The sequence below is a fragment of the Populus nigra genome, chromosome 2, assembly GCF_951802175.1.
Source record: "Populus nigra chromosome 2, ddPopNigr1.1, whole genome shotgun sequence".
NCBI lineage: Eukaryota > Viridiplantae > Streptophyta > Magnoliopsida > Malpighiales > Salicaceae > Populus > Populus nigra.
The window spans coordinates 43,764,006-43,789,356 of record NC_084853.1 but is presented as its reverse complement, the minus strand read 5'-3'; the positions used below and the strand labels follow the sequence as shown (position 1 = coordinate 43,789,356).

General features: G+C 36.9%; 4 protein-coding genes and 1 pseudogene across 6 annotated transcripts; 3 read left to right on the top strand and 2 right to left on the bottom strand.

Annotated features, from left to right (window-relative positions):
- Positions 1 to 56: 56 nt before the first annotated feature.
- On the top strand, positions 57 to 5,048 carry LOC133681799 (multiple C2 domain and transmembrane region protein 5-like). Of its 3 annotated transcripts, XM_062104950.1 has the most exons (3): positions 57 to 342; positions 626 to 783; positions 1,781 to 5,048. In XM_062104950.1, the coding sequence occupies exon 3, from the start codon at positions 1,866 to 1,868 to the stop codon at positions 4,890 to 4,892; it is 3,027 nt and encodes a 1,008-aa protein (XP_061960934.1). In that variant the 5' UTR covers positions 57 to 342; positions 626 to 783; positions 1,781 to 1,865; the 3' UTR covers positions 4,893 to 5,048. The 3 variants fall into 3 exon arrangements, with proteins under 3 accessions (XP_061960934.1, XP_061960933.1, XP_061960935.1); XM_062104949.1 differs by lacking the exon at positions 626 to 783; XM_062104951.1 differs by lacking the exons at positions 57 to 342; positions 626 to 783 and adding an exon at positions 878 to 1,121.
- A 1,428-nt stretch (positions 5,049 to 6,476) lies between these two features.
- Positions 6,477 to 8,850, top strand: LOC133681800 (putative ripening-related protein 1; annotated as a pseudogene).
- A 1,886-nt stretch (positions 8,851 to 10,736) lies between these two features.
- LOC133681638 (putative ripening-related protein 1) lies at positions 10,737 to 12,542 on the top strand. Its single transcript, XM_062104731.1, has 2 exons — positions 10,737 to 11,303; positions 12,057 to 12,542. Exons 1-2 carry the CDS (start codon positions 10,740 to 10,742, stop codon positions 12,540 to 12,542), a joined length of 1,050 nt encoding a protein of 349 aa, XP_061960715.1. The 5' UTR covers positions 10,737 to 10,739.
- A 598-nt stretch (positions 12,543 to 13,140) lies between these two features.
- LOC133682546 (AT-hook motif nuclear-localized protein 9-like) lies at positions 13,141 to 18,206 on the bottom strand. The gene is made up of 5 exons (XM_062105923.1): positions 16,607 to 18,206; positions 15,469 to 15,536; positions 14,723 to 14,854; positions 13,982 to 14,143; positions 13,141 to 13,599 (listed from the first exon to the last, which is right to left on the bottom strand). The coding sequence occupies exons 1-5, from the start codon at positions 17,019 to 17,021 to the stop codon at positions 13,366 to 13,368; spliced, it is 1,011 nt and encodes a 336-aa protein (XP_061961907.1). The 5' UTR covers positions 17,022 to 18,206; the 3' UTR covers positions 13,141 to 13,365.
- Positions 18,207 to 24,253: 6,047 nt separating this feature from the next.
- On the bottom strand, positions 24,254 to 25,060 carry LOC133682456 (uncharacterized). The gene is made up of 3 exons (XM_062105797.1): positions 24,836 to 25,060; positions 24,690 to 24,751; positions 24,254 to 24,602 (listed from the first exon to the last, which is right to left on the bottom strand). Exons 1-3 carry the CDS (start codon positions 24,891 to 24,893, stop codon positions 24,474 to 24,476), a joined length of 249 nt encoding a protein of 82 aa, XP_061961781.1. The 5' UTR covers positions 24,894 to 25,060; the 3' UTR covers positions 24,254 to 24,473.
- Between the last annotated feature and the right edge of the window lie 291 nt (positions 25,061 to 25,351).

The window sequence follows — 25,351 nt, the reverse complement described above, 5'->3', positions numbered from 1 at the left end:
CGAATCAATCTGCCCTGTCGTGGGACATGAAAACGAACACAAGAAACCAAATAGTTTCATTTTCTCAACACAAGGAGGAAAGGAGACCCTTCCTCTCCTTTTCGTCCATGAAATGAAATAAAACGAGCATTTAACTCGTTTTCGACGACTATTTGCAGTCTTTCTCTGCGAAGCATCATTGAAATTATTAATCCTCTCTACAACATTTCTATTAAGTCCCCGCTTTTTTTTAAAGACTTCTCAAGTATATCAATAATCTTTCTGACTTCTCTTCTCTTCTCTTCTCTTCTCTTCACTTCCTCAAATTTCAACTTAATTCTCGAGCTTTGAAGGAAAAAAAAGGTATGCTTCCCTTGGTCTTTTTTTTTAATGGGTTTTTATTGTTTTCTTTTGAGCTGTTTGGGGAGTTTAGCAACCCCTAGTTTTGTTGGGTTTAATGAGTTTTAAGTAAGACATGTTTTGTGTCTGTCCTTGCTTCACGTTTGTGTGGAATCTTCTTTTGTTTTTTTCGGGTCATGGTTCTTTGATCGTTGATGGAATCAAAGAAAGTTTTAGTTTTGAGAGATTAAGCAAAAAGCTTTGGTCTTGAGAAGTTTTCTGGGCCTTTTTTTTTTTGAATGATCAGGTTGTCTGTTTCTCTGTTTGGCAAGAAAGAAAAAAGTTTTGCTTGAGTTTTTTTCCGTTTAACGAGAAGAAAAAGAAGAAAGAAAAGAAAGCAAGTAAGAGCTCAAGTGGCCGTAGCAAGCGAAGCTTTGTTGATTTTCTGTTAACTTGAGATAAGTGGTAAATACTCCATAAATAAAATAAAATAATTCCTGGGCTATGTCTCCTTTTATGCTCTGCTTGGTGGCTGAGAAAATTGCAAAAGTAAAATGGGATGATTCCAAATATTCTGGTCCACCTTTTTGCTAGTAGACCAAGTGGGAAAAAAAAGGAAAATTCTTTTGTTAAATCACTCATGGAATCTGGACAGCCGAAGGTCCTTTTGGTTCTCCCTTTTTTCTTCTTCTTTACTTTGTGATTTGTATGTTCTTATAAGAAGCTAAAAAGCCTCTAAACTTTATAAAAGAGAATCTCCCTTGTTCAATTGAATGTATTTTCTCTTTGTTCAGCTTATTAAGGTACTCCTTCTAGCTCTCTTGATAATATTAGTTACTTAACGGAAAGGAAATTGTGAAACAAATTTTCTAAGGTGTGTAGATTTTATTTTTTGGAGGGAGGGTCATTCATATGAATTAAAGGATTTTTATTTATGGTGTTTAAGCAGTCAAGATCAGAGATTTGAACTTAATATTGCATTTAGCTTACAAACTAAATGTTAACAACCGTTGTTGTTTTTGTTAAAAGTAATTTTACAGGGATCTATAGGAAAATTTTTGTGGAAATCTAGGTTAAAAATCTCTGCTGAAATACCTGTATGAAACAACTTTGTGTTTATAAATTAGTCTACCATCAGTTTAGACTGAAGTTGGTAATTGGTTGTCTGTTAGGCTATTTTGCAAATGTTTGGTACATGTTGTATTTCTGTTTTCACATGGCTGCATATGGGTTAATCAGCTGTTGAATTCTTTTCACTTTTGAGTTCTCCCTTGCAATTGTTCACTTCTAATTTATACCATTTGGCACGACCATGAATTTGAAGTCTTCTGCATTTTGTTTTCCATTTATTTTTGGGTCCGGAAGGTTGTTAAGCATTCAAATCAATGTTGTTGCGACCACCTTTGTATCGGTTTGTATTATTATCTGATTACACTGTAATTCTCTGTTTCATTCATTTCAGGTACCAGTTGTTTCCTGTCAATTCCTGCAAAAGCAAATTAAATTTCCCCGTACGTAGTCCTTTGTCAATTTGATATAGAGATCTGATGAATAATCTCAAGCTGGGAGTGGAGGTAGTGGGCGCCCATGACCTTATGCCCAAAGATGGGCAGGGCTCAGCCAATACTTTTGTTGAGCTTCGTTTTGACCATCAGAAATTTCGTACTGCTATTAAAGACAAAGATCTCAGTCCTGTTTGGAATGAAAGCTTCTACTTCAACATCTCTGATCCAAACAAACTTTCTAACCTCAGTCTCGAGGCCATTGTCTACCACCATAACAGAGAGAACAGCTCCCAATCCATCCTTGGAAAAGTTCGTCTCACTGGGACATCTTTTGTACCCTACTCGGATGCTGTTGTTTTGCACTACCCACTTGAAAAACAAGGCATTTTATCTCGTGTCAAAGGAGAGCTTGGTTTGAAAGTATTTGTTACGGATGGTCCTTCTATAAGATCCTCAAACCCACTCCCTGCTATGGAATCTTCTCCGTTTTCAGACTCTCGTGCTACCCAAACTCAAGCTTCAGAACAGCAGATTCCAAATGTGGCCCAAAAAATGTTTTCTGACAACAAATCTGAGTCAAGACAAACATTTCATCACCTTCCAAACCCTAGTCAGTCACAGAAACAGCAGCATGTTCCACCTGCAGCAACTCAGCCACCAATGGATTATGGGATTCATGAGATGAAATCTGAACCTCAGGCTCCAAGAGTTGTTCGCATGTTCTCAGGCTCGTCAGCACAACCTGTCGATTACGCACTTAAAGAGACTAGTCCTTTTCTTGGAGGGGGGCAAATAGTCGGAGGGCGAGTCATACGTGGAGATAGACCTTCCAGCAGCTATGATCTTGTTGAACAGATGAAGTACCTTTTTGTGCGAGTTGTGAAGGCTCATGACCTTCCTACCATGGATGTGACTGGGAGCCTTGATCCATATGTTGAAGTAAAAGTTGGGAATTATAAAGGAATCACAAAACACTTTGAGAAGAACAAAAACCCTGAGTGGAATGAGGTGTTCGCCTTTGCAGGTGATAGATTGCAGTCATCTGTATTGGAAGTCATGGTCAAGGATAAGGATCTGGTTAAGGATGACTTTGTTGGGATTGTAAGGTTTGACAGGAATGAGGTTCCTACTAGGGTTCCACCTGATAGTCCATTGGCTCCAGAATGGTATCGGCTTGAAGACAAGAAAGGAGAGAAAGTGAAAGGGGAACTGATGCTTGCTGTCTGGTATGGTACTCAAGCTGATGAGGCATTCCCTGATGCTTGGCACTCAGATGCAATTTCTCCTGATAGTTCTTCCTTCATCTCTACACTTATCCGCTCTAAAGTATATCATTCTCCAAGACTGTGGTATGTCCGTGTTAAGGTGATTGAGGCTCAAGACCTAGTGGTATCTGACAAGAATCGTTTTCCAGATGCTTATGTTAAGGTACAGATTGGTAACCAGGTTTTGAAGACAAAGATGGCTCAGAGTCGGACAATGAATCCAGTGTGGAATGAGGAGCTAATGTTTGTTGCTGCTGAACCCTTTGATGATCATCTGATCCTTGTGGTTGAAGACCGCACTGGGCCCAACAAAGATGAGAGCATAGGGAAGGTTGTTATACCATTGAAAACTGTTGAGAAGCGTGCTGATGATCACATTATTCGTAGTCGGTGGTTCGGCCTTGAAAGGTCTGTGTCAGCTGCCATGGATGAGCATCAGGTGAAGAAGGATAAGTTTTCTAGTAGACTCCATCTGCAAGTTGTGCTTGATGGAGGGTACCATGTGCTTGATGAGTCAACTCACTACAGCAGTGATCTTCGACCAACAGCAAAGCAGCTTTGGAAGCCATCAATAGGTGTTTTGGAGCTTGGGGTTTTAAATGCTGAAGGGCTCCACCCAATGAAAACAAGAGAGGGGAAGGGTACCTCAGATACATACTGTGTGGCAAAGTATGGTCAGAAATGGATTCGGACTCGAACCATAATCAACAGCCTCAGCCCAAAATACAACGAGCAGTACACATGGGAGGTTTTTGATACTGCAACAGTTCTCATTGTAGGGGTTTTCGATAACAACCAGCATGGTGGTTCCAATGATAATAAAGACACAAAAATTGGCAAGGTTCGGATTCGACTCTCTACCCTTGAAACTGGTCGTGTTTATACACATTCATACCCGCTACTAGTCCTTCACCCTTCTGGTGTCAAGAAGATGGGTGAGTTACATCTAGCCATAAGATTCTCCAACACATCATTCACAAACATGGTGTTTCAATACTCACGACCACTTTTGCCAAAGATGCACTATGTAAGGCCATTGACTGTAATGCAGCAGGAGATGCTACGTCATCAGGCTGTCAATGTAGTAGCAGCTCGTCTTGGTCGGTCTGAACCTCCTCTTAGGAAAGAAGTCATAGAATACATATCTGATGCAGACTCGCATCTTTGGAGCATGAGGCGCAGCAAGGCAAACCTCTTCAGGCTGATGTCAGTTTTCTCGGGATTGTTTTCTGTAGGAAAATGGTTCGGTGAAGTTTGCATGTGGAAGAATCCCATCACTACAGTTCTAGTACAAATCCTCTTTGTTATGCTTCTCTATTTTCCAGAACTGATTTTGCCAACTGCGTTTCTATACATGTTTCTGATAGGGGTTTGGAATTATCGTTTCCGACCACGTTACCCTCCCCACATGAACACAAGAATTTCTCATGCAGATGCAGTGAATCCTGATGAGCTTGATGAGGAATTCGACACATTTCCATCAAGACAGAGTCCAGAGATAGTTCGTTTTAGGTATGATCGACTAAGGAGTGTGGCTGGGAGGATCCAGACTGTTGTGGGTGATGTGGCTACCCAAGGAGAGCGGGTTCAAGCACTACTAAGCTGGAGGGATCCTCGCGCCACAACTATCTTCTTGATTTTCTGTCTAGTGGTTGCCATAGTGTTGTATGCAACACCTTTTCAGGTGCTTGCTCTTCTTGGGGGGTTTTACTTTATGAGGCATCCTAGGTTTCGTCACAAGACTCCATCAGCACCAATTAATTTCTTCCGTCGTCTGCCGGCGAGGACAGATAGTATGTTGTGAAGTTGTAATTGGTTTGTTCAGGCAAAAGCCTCGCAAGGGTGCCAGATCTGGATGGTCTCAGTAGTGCTTGTGAATCTCTGGATGCTTGTTTTTCACTTGGTGTTTTGTTTCCCTGGATATCGGTAGAAATTTATACATGACAGTAAATTAAGTTAACCATAGAGATCTTGAATTTATGCTTTTGGTAAATAATGGAGCGGACTCAGCATCAGATGCCACTGTTGCTTCTGGGTTTCTGAGCAGAATCATGATATCATTTTGCCATTGTTAGTGATACTGGTGTTATGAATTACTTCTTGATCTTAATGCATAAAAAATCTGCTTAATCCTTGCAGGAAATTATAATGTATTAGAATGGTGCCTATGGTTATGTTTCTGCTTTCTTTAGAACAGGGGTTTGTTTTGGGAATGGGTGAAGGGCATGGCTTCTCTTGCGGAAAATTGTCCAATCACATTTCTGGTCAAGAAAATAGCTCTTGTTGGCAGAGACCAATAGCTCCATCGGCAAGTCTTGTGCTCACTAGAAGGTATTTGTGCTCATGGGGACTGAGTAGTTCCAGACAAATAGAACAATGAGTAAATAGCAAACAAGGGCGATTAGATTACAAAAAGAAAAATGCCCGCATGAAACTTTTGAAATCCTTGATCACCCAATACACCTGAAACAGAACTAAGAAAAGAATAGGCTCGTAAACTGCATTGCTGCAACCATCTGTCACCTAACTCTTCTAGTCTTTGAGAACTTTTTACAGATAGGATGCTATATTTCAGAACACCAAGCATGAATCAATCATGTTGGATCAGGAATTATATGTCCATCTAACCCCAGTTGGTTTCAGGCACTCCCAAGGCCTTCCAAACTGCCTTTGAGGCATCTCTCCACTCTTCAGCAATGCAACAGCACCATTTAGTTTAATATAGTTCCATTTGATAGAATCAAATTATTAGGTGCTCAATCACAATCCCCCAAAATGCTGTGCTCTGAAACTTCGTATTATCATGCAGTGCGGCGAGTTTGATCCCTTTCTCGTCCAGTCCTTTTAGGACAAGACAGCATTTTCTTAGAGCTGGAATCACTCAAATGCGGCACACTATTTTTGGCTGTCTGAGATTCATTTCAAAGTAGAAACCCACTGCATCAAGCTTTGCCCTAACAGGAGTAAACTCTGTCCCATACAAAATTTATCTAGCCCAGATGTACTTTCATTTAGGTTTGCTAGAGTTTCTAAAATTCCCAAGTCATTGTCATAGATCAAAGACAGAAACCCATCCATGAATTCAAGAACAAGGCTAGTGTGCCGTAACATAAATAGCCTCATGTCTTTAAACTCGCCTGTTTAATTGTACTGTCTTCAACTGATCTTTTCGATTATGCTATCAACTTCAGCAGCTATTTCCTCATCTATAAAGTTTTAATTGATTAGGTTTGTTAGATTTTAGAGACATCTAATATCTTACGTAAACAGAACAAAAAGTTTAAATTTTTGCGAGGATAAAAAAGGGCTTGTATTCATCTATATTCCCATTATACCTTTCATTAAAATTGTTTTGATTGAATTTAAATAGTTAATTATTTACTAAAGTTCAATTAAGAAAAGTAATTGATATCGTCATTAATTGCTTACATGTGTTCACCACCGGTGTCCAGCCACACAAAAGCAACCCTCGCACTGAACAGCTTTGAGAAAGGTGGAGATGGTGGTGCACCGTCAGAATGTGATAGCCAATATCACTCGGATAATACACCCGTGGTGGCACTTTCGACTGGATGGTACAACCATGGGAATAGATACTTGAACTTCATAGATATCCATGGTAATGGAAAGATGGTTAAGGGCCTTGAGGCCATGATGGTTGATGAGTGTGACTCTACAATGAGATGTGATTCTGACCATCATTACCAGCCTCGTTGCAATAACAACATCGTAGAAGCCTCAAAAGCAGTTTGAAAGGCCCTGGGAATGCCTGGAATTGACTGGGGTGAAATGGAAATATAATGGTCCGATGCATGATCTATCATATGTGTAGTCTTGTTGTACTTGTATCTGTTCGATGCACACTCTAGATTATATTTTCTGTTTAAACGTCTAGTGGAGCTAGAAGGAGTTGCAAGATTATGTTTGTGAATCTATATTATGAAGATGTGATTCCATAACATTTTGATTTAATGGGAACAAAAACTATTCTCCAAAAAAATTGTCAGGTTCAATCCAATTAGATGGCCTGCATTCAGCCTATATGATCCTCCATGAAATATGAAGATTCTTTTCTTGAAAAAGCTTTTTAGTCCTAATGATTCTGCCATTAAGTGGCCATATATCGCAGCTGTTATTTTTAATCAAGTCAGAAATACCAACATTTTCAGAAAGACCATGCATGATGCAACTAAGAAAAAGCAAAGAACTCACCGCAGCAGAAGCTTCGAACTTATTAGTGGTTTTGCTATGAGTTGAGATAGATTCTAAAAAAAACTCAAGCTTCAATTGAAACTAACAAGCCAAAAGGGCGTGACAGCATTTGGTTTCAATCACTTGGAAATGAGGATCATGGACAGGAAAAGCACCCACTGGATATCAGATGACATAATTTTTAATGTTTTTCATAAATGAGAATTCTAAAAACATGGAAAACCAGAGAGACTATAGATTTAAAGCTTCTCTAGTACCATAAATTAGGCTCAAAGATTACAGAAGCCGTTGAAAAATTTCCGGTAGCAACTCAGGGTATATTGCCACTACCAGAAAATTTATTTCAGCTTATGATTGCATTAAGATAATCCAACATATAGTAAACACAGTTTAAAGATATATTTCGTGTAAAAAGTGCCTTTCCAAGTTCAAAGATAAATATTTTAAAGCCGGTAGTCTGAGGCACTAAACGAAATGGTCTAAAATTATTCAAGCAGACAAAGTATCGATCATGGATTTATGATGCAGATGTGACAAGATGACCTTTTGAGATTTTCGTTGCCACGAGACACGGTGATGCGACTGAGCATGAATCGTTCCTACCTGCATATCGAATACGATGCCTTTCAGCAGTTTATCAAAAAAGATGAAGACAGCTGTCATATATAATAAACACATTAAAGGGAGTAAATAATTGAAAGTGGAATATTAGTTCACACTATATCAGGACAGGACAATCCTGTTGATAGTATCCTGAGGCAGACGCTGCGTGCTTCCACAATTCTGATGCCTTTATATTGTTTTTATTAACAAAACCAAGTTACGAAGAAAACTCGGAAGGGAAAACAGTGTAGCTGGTCATTTTGTAATATTTCAAGAGTAACGTGGTAAATTTCATAAGGTCATTGCTATAAATGCAGGCTAGGATATCCTGTCCAGCAAACTCATTTAAGGCAGTAACAGATATACAGAAGAGTGAGAGAATGAAGGCTTTTAGCATGAAAAACTCTGTTTTAATCCTAGCCATTCTAGTCTTAACCTATACTCTACACATTGAAGCTCAGCAATGCCATCCAAGCGGCCGAATCAGGGGAACGAATCCTCCTCCGGACCAATGCAACCAAGAGAATGATTCGGACTGTTGCAAAAACGGCAAGTACTACACAACCTACAAATGTTCACCGCCGGTGTCCGGCAGCACAAAAGCAACCCTTACCCTGAACAGCTTTCAGAAGGGTGGGGATGGAGGTGCACCATCAGAGTGTGACAATCAATACCACTCCGACGACACACCTGTGGTGGCGCTTTCAACTGGATGGTATAGCAACGGGAAGAGATGCTTAAACTACATAAATATCCACGGTAATGGAAAGAGTGTTAAGGCCATGGTAGTTGACGAATGCGACTCTACAATGGGATGTGATTCTGACCATGATTATCAGCCTCCTTGTCCTAACAACATCGTGGATGCTTCGAAAGCTGTTTGGAAAGCATTGGGGGTTCCTGAAAGCAACTGGGGTGAAATGAATATTTACTGGTCTGATGCCTGATCCGATACCGGTGGCTTTCTCATTTTTTTGTGGCATCTGGTTGATGCATGCCCTATACCATGTAACCAGTACATTGTGTGTTAAAGCAAGAAAAGGGTTGTAATATTATGCTTATCTTTATCCATAAAATCCTAATTATGAAAATGTGACTCTGTTTTTATTTGAATAAAAGAACTGTTAGCTTGACCAGACTACTGATTATACAGGCATTTAATGACTACGCTGTGACAGCCTCTGAATTCTCAAACGAATCAGCTATCAGCTTCCCCTCACGAGACAGAGGGGGGAGGACATGAGAAAGTTTGTGGAAACTTCCATGCTGAAGTCACATTTGCTTACAAGATATCATGCTTTCAGGCAGATCAATTAACTACAGAAATTTTCGTTGAAGTAACAAGCCGCGCATTATTATCTTAGGCTAACAAATTACACACGTACGTCAGTGAGATTTCAGTCGAAATCCAATGTAGATCGAGAAAAGGTTAATGGGAAATTCTAGTCTATTTAATCAAAATTTGTCAGAAATTTACCGAAGGAAAGTTGAATATAAGGTATGGCACCATAATTATGCTGAGATTATTATGTCAGGTTTGAACTTGAAGATCGATTAATTACCTCATCAAACTGAATTGAAAATGATCTGAAGTATAAACACTGTTTATATGAACAGTGAAGGAGCTGTTTTTTTTTTTTTTTTTCTCTTTTTAGTTTTTTTTCGTTTCCTCAAATGAATTTTTAGCTTCTTTTTATTAAAATTTTGTCATTAAATATTACATTAATCTTAAATTAATTTTCACAATTTATTTTATTTTGTTTTTTATAATATTATTACAGTTTCAAATAAAAATCTTTATATTTAGTTGATGTTTAATTTTTGTAAGCACACATTTTTTTTTTTATCATTTCATTGAATTAGAGATAGTTAGAAAAAAATTAAACTCAATGGAGTCTATGGTCAGTATCATGGGTTTGACGAGTTAAACCATAAAACTTAGATCGATCTAATATATTATTATCTCAATATTAAAAAAAAGTTTTATTTTCATTAAAAAAAACAAACAAACCACACTTTCTAACGATCATTTGTGTTATTTTTGGACCAACCAAGTTGATTAGGTCACGTCAAAAATGCTAATTTTTAACCTCAATCAAGTAAGGAATTAGGTCGAGAGGTTTCAAGATTGATCGCCTAGGTCGAACTTTTTTTTTGTCTTTTTTTTTAAATCCCATCTTTTAATTTGTTTTTTCTTTTGATTAAATCTTTTTTACCCTTTTATTTTTCAATTTAATCATTCAATATTTGATTGATTTTGAATTGTCTTCGTAACTTGTTTCGATTTGCTTTCTATGAGGTTATTTCAGTCTCAAACAAAAATCATGGTATTTAATCGGTGCTTAAATTTATAAGTATTTTTATTATCATATCATTAAATTAAAAATAATTTTCTTTTTAAAAATAAAATTACTACACCTAATGAAATTTATGATCCTCGATATGTGCGCAGAGTCGTGTTATTGCAACATTAAAATACTATTGAATTTCATCAGAAAAGATTATTAAAACAGTCTGCATAAAACAACCACACAAAAACAAGCGACAATTATTCTGATGGTGCCCCTTTTTGGTCCGTCAGGCAGACGTTGAATGCCGGCACGCTTAATTCTGATGCCTTTATTTTGATTTTGCTGGAAAACCCAAAGTAGCACAATGCCATTTTAACCATCAAAATTCAAACGATAAGGAAAACAGACGTGCCTGGTCATTCTATAATATTCTGACAATAATGGGATCAGCTCATTGTTATAAATACTGACGGGGAAATCCTATCCTACGTCGAACACAATAAGCAAAACAACTAATAGGGGCCAGGCAGAATTAGTTGAGGAGAATGAAGGTTTTTAGCATGAAGAATTCTGTTCTTCTCCTAATCGTTCTCCTTTTAACATACTCTTTAGACATTGAAGCTCAGCAATGCCGTCCAAGTGGCCAAATTAGGGGCAGGAAGCCACCTCCCAACCAATGCAACCAAGAAAATGATTCAGATTGTTGTGAAGACGGCAAGTACTACACAACTTATAAATGTTCACCACAGGTGACTAGCCACACCAAAGCCTTCCTCACTCTGAACAGTTTTGAGGCAGGTGGTGATGGTGGTGGTCCATCAGAATGTGACAAGCAGTACCATTCTGATGATACACCAGTTATTGCATTATCAACTGGATGGTTTAATCATAAGAGTAGGTGCCATAACAACATCACCATAACAGCAAACGGACGCAGTGTTGCAGCCATGGTTGTCGACGAGTGCGACTCGACTATGGGATGTGATGAAGTCCATGATTATCAGCCGCCATGTGATAACAACATTGTTGATGCTTCAAAGGCGGTGTGGAAAGCTTTGGGCGTGCCGGAAGATAATTGGGGTTGGCTTGAAATTACATGGACTGATCATGCTTAGTTTTCATATCATTTTCCTATGAACAAAAATATCATCCCTAGTATTATTGCTGTTTAAGTACATGGAAGTTTGTGGCCTTGCAGATTTTCTGTAGTGAATCACGCTAATTAATGTCATATCTATTCACTTCAATATTGAAGGTATAAATCTTATTAGCAGTAATGTTTAGCATTTCTCAGCAGTGATTAAACCAAGATGCTACCCTGCTATTTCATATCTACAACTCTGTCCATACACAAGCGCAGAATATTCAGCATTGGAATCTACTTGATAAAGCTACCTAGTACATGGACATGTTGACGTGATGCGATCATTACAAGAATCAAACGACTTATAGGTTCACTTGGATACTTTTTTCCTATTATTAATTAATAAAGAAGATTACATTGGTGGCATCGTTGTTTCTGCTCGAGTACATGTTCTACAAACATTACTTGTCGAGCCATTGCTATGTTGTCAATCTGTTTTTAGTCACCTTGTAAAAACGGCCCTGTCACCAGTAATTTAAAAAGGAGAAATCCATTATGCCAGCCATGGATTGTTTATTACGAAGCTCATTGTCGAAGTCTATTACTTCTGCATATTGTTTATCACTTAAGGCAATCTCTATATATAGCCTCCATCATTCGCTTTATGCATCAAGTGCCAAAGATTGAGGACAAAATGAAGAATTTCAGCTTGGCACTGTACATAATTATGTTACTCGTGCTCTTTGTTACAAATTCTTTCTGGGAGATTGAAGCCAAGGCTTGCAAGCCTAGTGGCAAAATTAGAGGCAAAAAACCACCTCCAAAAAAATGCAACAAAGAGAACGACTCTGTTTGCTGCGCCGAAGGCGAGCTTTACTCAACCTTCAATTGTTCACCACCAGTCACTCATCATACCAAGGCATATCTCACTCTCAACAGCTTCGAGAAGAATGGAGATGGCGGAGGTCCATCTGAATGTGACAAAAAATTCCATTCTGATGACATACCAATTGTGGCACTCTCGACCGGTTGGTTTCACAAGAAAGGTAGGTGTCTCAACAACATCACCATTAGCGGTAACGGACGCAAAGTGAAGGCCATGGTGGTGGATGAGTGTGACTCCATGAGAGGTTGCGATGAAGCCCATGATTATCAACCTCCATGTGATAACAACATTGTTGATGCTTCAAAGGCTGTCTGGGTAGCCTTGGGTGTGCCTAGTGATGACTGGGGTGGTTTAGATATTACCTGGTCTGATGCTTGATTCACGCCACAGGTTTTAGTTTTTTAACAATGTCTTTTGGTTTTACAAAATCTTGCACGATTGTTTTTCTTGTGGGTCAATTAACAGGAAATTTTCAAGGTAACAAATAATGTGTTCAACGATAGTTGATTGAAATTCTATGAATAAGAAGAGAAATTTGCATGGAAACGGGGAGAAGCTTGAGAATCGCTAACATTTTCTACTTCAATTTCTTTATTGTTGTTTGTTTTGTGCCTATTTGCACGTTGGTTGCTTATATGCGCTTGTTTTTTTCTGCTCTTGCTCTTGTCCTTGTCAATGAAGAAAAAGGAAAGGAAGAAGAAGAAATTCAAATGTTATATCACTTGTGTCTCTCTATGACCACGGCCTATAAATCACATAAAGAAAAGAACTGAAAGATTATAACCAGAACAAAGCTGCATTTCTAATTCTGTGGAAAAATTGAGGGATGGATAAAAAAGCAATCTGCTGATTTGTACATGACAATGGCATGCTAGCCCAATAACAACAGAAAGAGTGACGTTACCAAGATATGAAGAATCACTAAGCCTAAGTGCCCTGCAGGATAGAAAAAAGATTTTACCTCCAGAAAAACAGATAAGTTGAAACAACAACACTAAAACGTGGAACTACAATGTCATTAAGCTACATTCAATGAGTTCGAGTGTTCGACCCATGGTCAATCATAAGTAAATGAAGCGAGAAATGTCAAGTGCAGAATCAGATGTCCTCAATCTTCATCATCGGACTTCAGAAGATTATATTCAAGCTGTGCTGAAACAGCAAATTATATACATTGCTCACAGAATAATCAACAGAATCTTTATCCACGCATCAGATCAATGTCAACATGGGTGTTACGCATATCCACTGGCCGTGAACCAGGCCAGACGCCCATAGAGGAGGTTGGAGTAAGATTTTGACTTGGTTGAACACTAGTTGGAGTTAATGGATTCTCAACTGTCTGATGGTCTGAGTCTCTGGCTCCTTCTGGACCTCCCACTTTCTTGTTCTTTGTCTTTGAACCACCACCCCACAAGAAACTCCCGACTATCACCTGGAATCACATCAAATAAGTAAAGCATTTACATCACGACATAAATCATGCCTGATTTTATCATGAACTCATGGCATAAACATAATGCCTAACTATCAAGCACAAAGCAAAGGCTAATTTGCAACAGACAGTCAAGGAGAAACATTCCCTGCCTCGTTCTACCATGGACAATGAAATTAATTTGAACTGAAACTTTATTAACAAAGTAGATCTACTTCTGTACGATTATTGAATGCCTGTTGATAAAACTTTCACATTTATATCAAAATGGCACTAAATCCATTTAATATCTCACCATTGATAAGTTTTATGAGCAATTTAAGGATTGCAGTTTTGAGTGCAAAGCACGTATACTAGAAAGCCAGAACAAGCAAAACGTTACCTGAACAGGGCTTGCTGCAATAAGCACTCCACCAACTCCTCCACCGATAACACGACCATCAGGACTAGCAAGGGAGACACTCAAACCACCAGATCGATTGCAAGAGCCACCATCATTAGTGAGCAGGTAAGAGCCTGACAAGCATAAAATCTCAAAACGTCCCTACAGAAACAAACAAAAAAGGGATTCAGTTGATAAGATCCGCAAAAGATAGAGAAAGAGAACAACCAGATATCTCAAAGCAAAGGCCTAAAATAAGGGTGACAGTTCTACACATCTAGTTGAGTAGTTACAAGATGAGAGTTTTATTGTCAATCTACGTCCCTATCTGTATATGTTGGATTTGGAGGGCGGGGAACAATACATTGATCACTTAATGCCAGAATGGTCTCAAAAATTCACTAGCAAAAAATAAAAAAGTATCCAGCTATCATAGAGTCTAAATCCCTAAACAACCAACAAATACTTGTGCAGAGTGAGCATTTAACAAGTTCTAGAAGCAAAACCACTTATTAGTCAAAATCAAATAAGTCAGATTAACCTTTCCTAAATTCAAACAACTCCTTGTATCAGTCATTGAGAAGAGGGGATCCATAAATGCCCGAGGCATATGCTTGGGTCAAACAACATGTGTCAATTAGGATAACACCTTTAGTCACAAGCTTCTATGGATGTGAGCATATTCTTGAAGCTCGACCTCCAGGTATAAAGCTCACACATCTAAAGATTAAGAAATCAGACCTCATATGTGACAGTGCCTCCAGAGGTTGATGGCTGACGTAGAGTCACGGTAGAAACAGCACCATTTGCTGACAAGATGCATACAGCTCTTGGACCCTGCTGTGAGAATGACATTATTTTTGTTGCAATGTCCTGCAGAAGAAGTTTGCATTTTCAATAGAAAAGAAACAAATGCCAATAGAACCAAAATATCAAAGGACACTGATGAAGCAAGCATGCTGGGGTAAGATAAACAACAAATCAGGCGTTATTGTTTTCTTTTTTCCATGTAGAGATTGTTCTTGAGTATGTGCATTATGTTGCACCAGATAAAGACTAAATGATATAGACAATAGCCATCAGAGAAAGAATAAATGACATAGATACTAGTCATCAAGCGATCAAATGATATCAGACCAGCCAAGAGTAGATCCTTTTTATTTCTTTTTCATCTATATTTTCATCTGAATTTTGTTGCACACCAATGTCATCTGCATGCTCCTGCTTCATCCTTCTCAAATTCTCTCTTAGAACACAATAAATAGGCAGCTGTAGTATCATCAGAGTACTTGGTGCGTCCTATTTGCTAGTGAAGATTTTATAACACGAGTTAATATATTGCATCAACCCTGCTCCATCCAGCCACATCATAGGTTGACCAGAATAATTATTGAGGGAACAGTGTGTTGCTATAGCTTTTGGCTCTTTTCAAATAAATGTTACAGGGTAGACAAAAAAAATAGATTATTAAATAAGAAACAGCATACTTCTCCTACTGCAATAGTGATGATATGTGGAGTAAAACCCATCCCAGCCGAACCAGACAGCCACTCACCTAGCAAAACAATTACAGTTTGCATCATTCAAATACCGCAAGGACAAGAGCAGAAAAAACAAACTTAAGTTCAAATTATAGATCTCTGATAAATCCACCAATACTTGGGTCTCATTTTAATAGGATCACTCTTAGACAGTTAGCGTATGAAAGGATTTTAAAATTATCCAGGAATTGAACACCTCTAGATACCCATATCAAAGATACATAAACAATTAAATACAAGCATATAGATACATGTATTTTTTGTTATGTGCGCGCGCCCATATGTACATAAACACGTATAGCAAACGCTGCTGCATGTGGAATTTTCAGCACCTTCGAACACTATAAATTAGGTCATAATTTTTCATCAAGAACATAATTTTGCAATCCAGGATGCTTTATCAACTGCTGCTATGGCTTTTCCTTGAAGCTTCATCCATATTAATGGTTAACTTGGAGACTTGTTTATTGATCTAACCTGTGTTAGCTGCTTATATTATGCGCTTTACAGTTGACTAAAGGTTGCATTACTAACTAATCATTTCTTTTTCTTTTTCTTTCTTTTCTTTTTTCTTTTTGTTTCTGAATACCAAGTTAATAGCCCATCATTCTAAATTAAATTAACCTATTTTTGGCTCTGTTTATCCCTACTTGATCTAGGTTAGAATGTCAATGGATGCATCTAACAGTTTTTAAATTCTACTCGTGCAATTTCACCTCTAAGTATATGAAAGAGAAGCATTCAAGATTTTGTGCACTTCCTGGCATGTTTGAATTGTAATGACAGAATCTTCTCCTTAAGTAAGAACCTATGATTCATCTCGGATGAATGACAAGCAATTTGGTCAACTATTTTAGATTAAAAAGAAGATCACTCACAGTACAGAAGATGCATTATGATGCTTGAAATTTTTTTAATTAAAGCATGCAACATGATCCCTTACACAAAGCGGTAATATTTCACCTAAAGCATGTCGACACAATGCCTTACACAAGGCAATAACCTTTTCAGTAAAATCCAGCATCAATTCATCCAAGTCCATCTAAACGAAACACAAAGAGCAACTTTTACAAAGAAATCTTACCAAGGGAAGCTAATTGTTGCTTCCTCCCAGTCCCTGGTGGCCGCCCTCTACCCCGCTTCTGGGATGGGGTTATTGTCCCTGGATGAGTAGACAATGAGGAAGACAGTGCCAATGACACAGCCCCATCAGGTCCATATTTTCGGGGCCTTCCCCTTTTTCTTTTTACAGGTTCACCGGAGGGTGGCATTGTAGATGGCACACCCACATTGACTCCATGGGGTGAAATTGCTACTGGATGCTCCATTGGTAATGTCGATCCCATGGTATTGGCTCCAATATTTGGTTGAAATGCTACATTTGTGTTAGATAAAGTGTTTATGTTAGATGAAACATTCATACCACCAGAACTAGTTATCCCTCTGTGCATATAAAATGAGGCAGAGCCCGAAATCGCCATAGCATCCCTTCGATCCATGCATGTACTACTTGCTAGTCTCGCTCCCGAGAAAATTGAACCTGATATTCAATTATTTGCAAAAATAGATTTCTCCTATCTTCTTTGAATTTTAGTGAGAAACCTTAGTATGAACAGCGAAGAAGGGAACTTTTCTACACGGTATGCCTTCGAGGCAAATGATGGGGACAAGTGCTATAGAGAGTACTGGATCATACAGCTCACATTCCAAAAAAAAAAAATGTACTTCAATTCAAGCTGGGCAAAACTACAAAAGCAACATTTTCTCAAGAGATGAGAATCTAACAAGCCAGAAGTGCATAAAAAAGCAAAGAAAAGAACTCCAAGGTTTAAAGAAACTTAAAAAAGGAAGAGATTGTAAACAGCAAAATTAAATAAATAAAAAAGGCTAAATAAATGGAAAAGCTAAGAATCTTAAGCAACAAGAAGGGGAAGGAAAAGAAATTGAAATCTGAGAATCTAGGAACTTAAAAGATAAGACAAAAATGCTAGCTAATTTTTACAGCTTACCAAACCAAACAAGAAACAACATCGAAAATATATATTAAAAAAAAACCCTTCATTTTGAAGATAAACAGGTCCACAATCTCACCAAACCATTACTAAAAAAAACCTTAAAGATGAAGCCAAACCCCAAAACCAACACAAGATTTGCCTCAAGTCAATGCCACTGTCTAAACGACTCAAAGCCCAGAATTTGAAAATGTAAAGACAACCCTTTTTCTCTCCCAGACCAAGAAGTTGAAAACTAACAAGGACAAAAACAATAACTCAAAATAATGAACGGTGTTAAAAGTCGAACACTTTTCAACTCTGCAGTGGAAAGTTTTGAGAAAAAACATACGAGGAGAGACATTAAAGGTCGAGCAGTTTTGTTCAGGACTGATAATGTACACAAAGAAAGAAAGAAAGGGCATAAGAATGAGTGTGTGAAGGAAGAAGTAATTATTCCTAGCTCTCTTTAACACAAGTCCTTATCAGAACGCACATTTCTATGACAGACCTCTCTCTCTCTCTCTCTCTCTCTCTCTCTGTTCTAAGTTCTAATAAATAAAAAAGCTTTATCCAAAAAAAGCTTTATCATCTCTGTATCTCTCTCTCTTGTTGAGTGATGATGATTTGCTTTCTTGGTTTTAATAGAGTTAGAGAAACAAACAAAAACTTTGAACAGAAAAAATGGTTGTTCTTGGATAATACTGAATATCTTCTATCAAAATTATGAATACTTCTGGCTGTGCATGTGTAGCACTAGCAACTGGTGTGCCAGAACTTCCTTTCCAATTCGCAGACATTGGAGCGTGAGACACCACTTCCCCCCTTTTCTTTTGTTTTTTCTTATATTAAAAAAAAAACTTAAACTTTGGTTTACTTTTCAAAATAATTTTTATTAAAAATATATTAAAATAATAATTTTTTATTTTTAAAAATTATTTTTAACATCAACACATCAAAATAATTTGAAAACACTAAAAAATATTAATTTAAAATAAAAAAATAAAAAATTTTAATTTTTTTCAAAAATATTTTTGAAATAAAAAAAAACAGGATCTGATTATAAATCCCTAGAAAAACTAGGTTTGGATTGAGTTATGCGGAGATCAAACTAAATGAGATAAACATTAACGTTTTTTTTCTCTATTCCTTACCGAAATAAACATTAACTAAACTAAAAATAGTTGTGGAATAATAAATAATTTTTAGAATATATATTTTATATAAAACAAGCTTTAAAACATAAAGATACATACAAGTACCTTCGAAATTTATAGAATAAAAATAAAAATTATGTCAAAATTCTAAAATCCTTGTATTCTTTATACATTAACTTCACGAGACTCCAAATTCTGAAACAGTAGATTGAATATGCATAAAAAAAAAAGCAATTATTATTATTATTTTTTAATTTGAAGCATTGGTTGACCACCCACCATGCTAATGATGCCTCACGTTTGATTCTTAATTTAAAAGCCTTTTTCTCTGCATGATGCCAAACATCGACTGCGGTGGTGTAGTCTACGCGCCAGTGAATCGAGTAGAGTGCTTGAGCTCACATAAATAGGTATGGGACCAGAAGCAAGAGCGTAAACTTTGTTTGCACGTGACTTTTCTCTGTTACCACTAATTGAGCTCCGTCGTCGCCCATATCCAAAATATCTAAATGAGGTGTGCTGATAACCCCACCCCACATAGCACGTACCTAATCCACTGTCACCCATCAGTTCATAATAAAGCATCAATCTAATCTAATTTAATTATCAGTAAATATGATTTTACTACTTCTTTCACTCAATGGTATTTTTTCTTCATATAGAAGCAAAAAAAAAAAAAAGGCTACTTCGAATTTTCGATGAAGATGTTGTGCCTTCACGCATAAGTTGTCAATGAGATACAGAATTGTTATTAATTTCATAAAATCTTGATTTTTTTTAAAAGTAATTTTTTTAAATATTTTTGAATTGTTTTAATATATTGAAGTTAAAAATATATATATATATTTTTGTATTTTTGGATGAGTTTTTTTATTTACTTAAATTAAATTATGAAAAGGTGTAATCTTGAAACTTAAAAAATGGAATTTGAGATTAAAATAGGTCGATTCTGTAACCATAATAGCTACGGGGCTAGGCTATTTGTCAAGAACAGTTTTCGAGCAAGTTCTCCTAGATTTCCTAAATAATTCTTTTTTCCGGTTAATATATATATATATATATATATATATATATATATATATATATATATATATATATTTGTTGACAGGTCAAGGTTGACTTGATAAAAAAACCAAGATAATTTTGCACTCGACAGATTACTAAAATGCTTGCATTCTTTTCAATGCAGAATGCAAACAAGAGAAAGCTTATATTATATTGAAATAATGTAATATAAAGGGTACGAGGCTGTGGGATTTATTTTCTGGGCCATACATGGAATCAAGAACATTAAAGGGCTGGAGCTTAGAATTCTCTTTGCAATTTTTTATTAGCTGGGGATATTTGTTGGTACTTGAGAACGGAGCCAAGCAGAGACTATCTTGTTCTTCCTTTATACATATATTAAAAAATTATATATATTATATTATATTTTAATATCACATATAATTAAATTATTAAATTGAAAATATTATTTAATATAATAGATGATCAAATAATTATAGTTCAAGTTTAAAGAAATTTTACTTGAGGATATATTAAAAAACTATATAAATAATACATTGTGACTTTAATTAACAATTTAAATTATTGAATTAAGATGAATATGAGTATTAGATTATAGATAACTTCTATATCTCATTTGGAAATTCATGTCTTTTTCATATTTTAAATCCTAATTTATCAAATAAATAAAACTATTTAATGCTAGAAATAAAAACAAAATAAAAACAGTAAAAATCTGAGTCCCGTTGCCACAAACTCTTAGATGGGTTTTATTTTATTTTATTTTATGGAATCCAACATTTTATATAGAAATAAGAATTTCTCTAAAATCGTGTGCTTCATATCATGGAATTGTTCTCTTCAAATTCTCACAGTGAAAATGTATTGGGTTGTATAGAAGAAGTAAAGGGTTTTCATTTAGGCCAACAAGAAATTGCAGAATCACGAGGATATATTGAGGAGCCATGCAATTATGGGAAGAAAATATTGTGAATGATTGGTTGATCGAGAAAAAAAAACCTTGACAGGAAGATTGTGGAAATAGTTGCAAGGAAAAAAAAAAAACCTTGATAGTTGTGGATATAGTTGTGGTTTTACCCTTTGAACACATCAATTTTTCATCATCAAAAGATTCAAAACCAATGCTTTTATTGATGTTGACCTCACATAAAATGGACTCTTGATAAAAGTTATGACCGCCCAACATGCTTCCAACTTTGAATGAAGTGGGACTGCAAGGGGCTAGCGGCAGAGAGTCTCTGGTGATCACTGGCCTACCAAGATGGGTTTTTTATATCAGTCTTGAGTTTGACCTTCTCTCTCAAGATGGGGTTGCTCCCTCAGCAAATCTAGATAGTACTTAGTCAGCTAATTGATTATGATTACTTCCATAGAATCAGCTAATTGAATATGATTGCTTCCATGCTTACATTAGAATACACTCTTGGATTATCCCTACATCCAAAGGAAAAAAATGGTTTACATGGGATAGATGACCAAATCTAGAGTCTCTTGTGACATAATCTTTCCTACTTGCCGAAAATTAGTTGAGCAATGAGACATGGCTTTTGGTGCTGATGAGTATTTTGACCTTTAGGTTTAGGAGTAGAGTAAAAGATGCCGAGATAATTATCACTATCAAAGTATACACATCGCTGCCTGAAAAACAGGTTCCATCAAAAGGGATTCAATGAAAAATTTAGCTGAAACATTAATATAGTAGAAATTGACCGAGTACCAAGACTTCCACCAGCAAAATCCACCCTGCAATTGCAAAAAGCTGAGAGCTATTCTACTGTAGGCCTCCATGTCGAGCATCCAGACACATACTGCACCGATGTTTGACCTGGTCAGCCTTGTTTGCAAATAATTGTCACTCAAGAAACGCAAGGCAATGGGAACATGCACAAGATTTCAAACCTGGTGGAGTTACAGTTACTGAAAAGGGGAGGCCGGTGATGTAAATTGAAGATGATTATTACTGCAATAAAAAGGGACATCAGTGAATCGGAAAAAAGGAAAATGCCGTTCATCGACATCCAATATCTTAAAGTGGAGAGTGAATACGAGGGGGGGAAAAGAGAAAAGGATGCAGGAGTTGAAAAGCAAAGATTATGTTGGTTGGTGGATCAACCCTCAACCTATATTTGTTGAAATGTAACTGCGTTTCTAAGAATAAAACAAGTGTTGTTTTGACCTCGAAACTCTATTTGTTCCTTTGCCTATCCTTGCCTTGTTCCTTTTCCTAGAATAAGCTGTGAAGTCACTGTTCGAACCATCAACAATTATTAAATACAATGGACGAGGAGGAACATTGGTGTTAAAATAAAGGATTCTGGGTGGGTCTGCCTTTTTAAGTGTAAAAGTAAAATTAAAATATATGAATCAGAAAGAGAAAAACTAGATTTTTATCCGAATTTATTCCGTTTTTCTGGAAAAAAACAGGAGAGAATCATATCTTCTTCTCAAAAAAAAAATAAAAAAAATCAAAGACTTTCTCGTGTGGATAAGTGAAGTCGTTTATTAGAGTTTCGGATTTTGACATGTAACGGTCCCCAGCTATAAAATCTACCATTTGCATAAATGTAAACCACAGGCATCTAACGTTGTTCTGAAGTGGATGAACCCGTGAAAATGATAACCACACATACGAAAACGACTGTTTTGATCACAGATACAAAGGAATCTTCCTCTCTCTTTTTCTCATCTTCTCAGGCCTAGGGTTTGAACTGTACAACTTTAAAGACCGGCCCGGCCCGGGTATGGGTGCGCCACCTCTTTTATGGCTCAGGAACTCATGAAAGCCAGCAGCATGCGCCATCAACGAAGATTAATTGCAGCTGGTACTTGATTGTTCAAAGAGTAGGCTCAGTATCAATTCAATCCCCATGCAGTTCTTGCACGATGTCAGGGTGTCTTTGTTCAGGAAAAAAAAAGGAAGTCAGGGTGTCTGATATCTTATGGGTTCGAATTCTTCCAGTAGAGCAGAAGGTCATGCGTGCTCTATGCTTCTTCAAGAGGCACGCGGTGAGGGATGATAAGGCTGCGGAAAGCCGAAGGGAATGTTTGATTATAAAGATTTCATGTACTGTACGATATTTCAAGGATTTGCTAAAAACAGCCTAAAAGAGCCGTGATGCTGCTGTCTTCTTTTCTTTTGGTCGACTGGAGGCCGACATGGGCCTTAACACTATGCTAAGTATATTCTCACATACACAAGAGCTCCAAGGGGTTCGAAGGAGGACAGCCTTCAAAGGAAGCGCGCCCTGGCAAGTTCATCATGCCAGTCAGCTCCATGCCAGGGTCTGCCGCTGCTTCGTTTATCCCTTCTAATCTCCATTCAGAACAATGGGGAACACAATGGCATGACTTCTTTGAACCATGAAAAACTCATAAGCTCATTGAAACCAGAGAAACAAAAATGTTTGCTAGACAAGCACAAACTCTATAATACTATGCAGGTCCTCTATGATACAAAGATCCTCCCTGATGAAGAGATTTTCAATAAAAACGTTTCATTGAATAAGAAACCATGAAAACAAGTCAATCAATAGGGACATACCCACAGGAAAAGCATAAGCACATTAGACTTCCGCCCACAAAAACTCCCAATCTTTTTGCTCAATAAACTATGGTTGCAGCAGCTAAAACTGATGCCACTTCCCTTCTATTTATCAGGCTCTCAAACTTTGTTTGTCAGTTAGGAGCTTCAAAATAAATTAATTAACCAATTTACCACAAGTCAGTGCTAACTATCTCACAGAACTCATACCGATTCTTTTTAGCTGTATCACACATCACAGCAAAAGTTCTGACAGAAACTCTTGCTAGAAAGATAAATCTATATTTAGCTTCCACGATTGACTTTGCACAGAGGAAAATCGTTAAAAGTTTTCATCCTGTGCACCTTATTTAGCTGAGGCAGCGGATTCACACAGACTCTCTTGAGAAAGAATGATTAAAATAATACCATTCTAATTCCGATGACAGGATATGCAAAACCAATGATAGCAAAAATGCACCAATCCTCATACCAACCATACAGTTTCAAACAAATAAGTAAAAGCCTCAGAATCTGAGCTTTTAGGATTCCTCACTTGCATTCAGACATAAAGATCAGAAACAATCTAATAACTTAATCCACCTATCTTAAAATCCAATTCTATAGTCAAAATGATTCACACAGACTCTCTTGAGAAAGAATGATTAAAATAATACCATTCTAATTCCGATGACAGGATATGCAAAACCAATGATAGCAAAAATGCACCAATCCTCATACCAACCTTACAGTTTCAAACAAATAAGTAAAAGCCTCAGAATCTGAGCTTTTAGGATTCCTCACTTGCATTCAGACATAAAGATCAGAAACAATCTAATAACTTAATCCACCTATCTTAAAATCTAATTCTATAGTCAAAATTTTCACTCAATTGGTCGGAAGCATACTATCCCTCCTCTTAAAGCAAAACATCATAGGTGAATGGCAAGGAAAGCATTAGCAATTTTCACCTCATAACATATATTGCTCAACACCCTCTTAACCTATGGTATAGTCACAAGTGCATAACAACAATATACTGTGAAAAATCCAAAATTTGCCTTGCTTATCTTCGAGATGCAAATTTATCAAAACAAACACGAGATTTCGTAAAAAAAACACGAAACATAAAGTTCCCTATATCTGAATTACAAAAGACGAAGCTGCAAATTCAGCACCCAATATACTACTACAATTCACTAGCATTTCAACATAAGAAAAAGAAAAGAAAAAAAGAAGAAGATATAAACATGAACCTCATTTATCAAGTTCCATTGCTTGATCAGCTTTAGCTTTCGCCAATGCGCTCAATTTGGTCTTCACCTTTCTTTTCCCTACTTGAAACCCACTTCCACCTTTCTTGTTTTTCTTGTCTTTACCATCAACCTAAACACAAAAATACCCCCAAAAATTAAACTAAAAACCTTAATTCTAATTCAAATATGTTAATTATAAGCAAAGAAAGAAGCTTACTTTCATCTTGTTTTTCTTTGCTTGAAGCTTCTTCTTTTGCTTTTCTTTCTGTTCTTTCTCTCCTAATATTACCAAAAAAAAGGAATCAATAAGAAGCAAAAAGATATATAAATGGAGAGATTGAGAGAACGGAAAGGAAAATTTACGTTTAAGCTCGAATTCGTGTTGCCTCTTTCTACGAGCCAAATCGTTCTTCTTCGACATTTTGTACGGAACGCCGAGGGAAAGATAAACCCTAACCCTAGAACTATAAAGTTTTGATTTAATCGGCGAAACGAAAGTTGGTTTTGTTTTACTCTTTAGTCCTTCGTGTTTAATATGGTCATATTTCTCTCCCCTTAAAACTTTATTTATTTCGATTTTTGGTCCCAGCCGACTTCCATAATTCCATTTATCTTCTGCAAACAGAACAAACCGAACCGATTTCTTTGCTGGTGAAGTTAAACCGAACTGACCCCACCCCGCAAGTATTTTTTTTTTTTTCTCAGAGTAAGGCATCCATGGGGTCTGTCTAAGATCACCACCCCTGTTTTCAAATCAGGATAGGTTACAGCAACACAGAACGATCTTGATGAATCTTAAAGCTTCATAGCCATTGATAAGTTTAAAGATTTAGACAAGATGGTAGATTTTCAACACTAAAACAGGAACCGGGCCTTGAG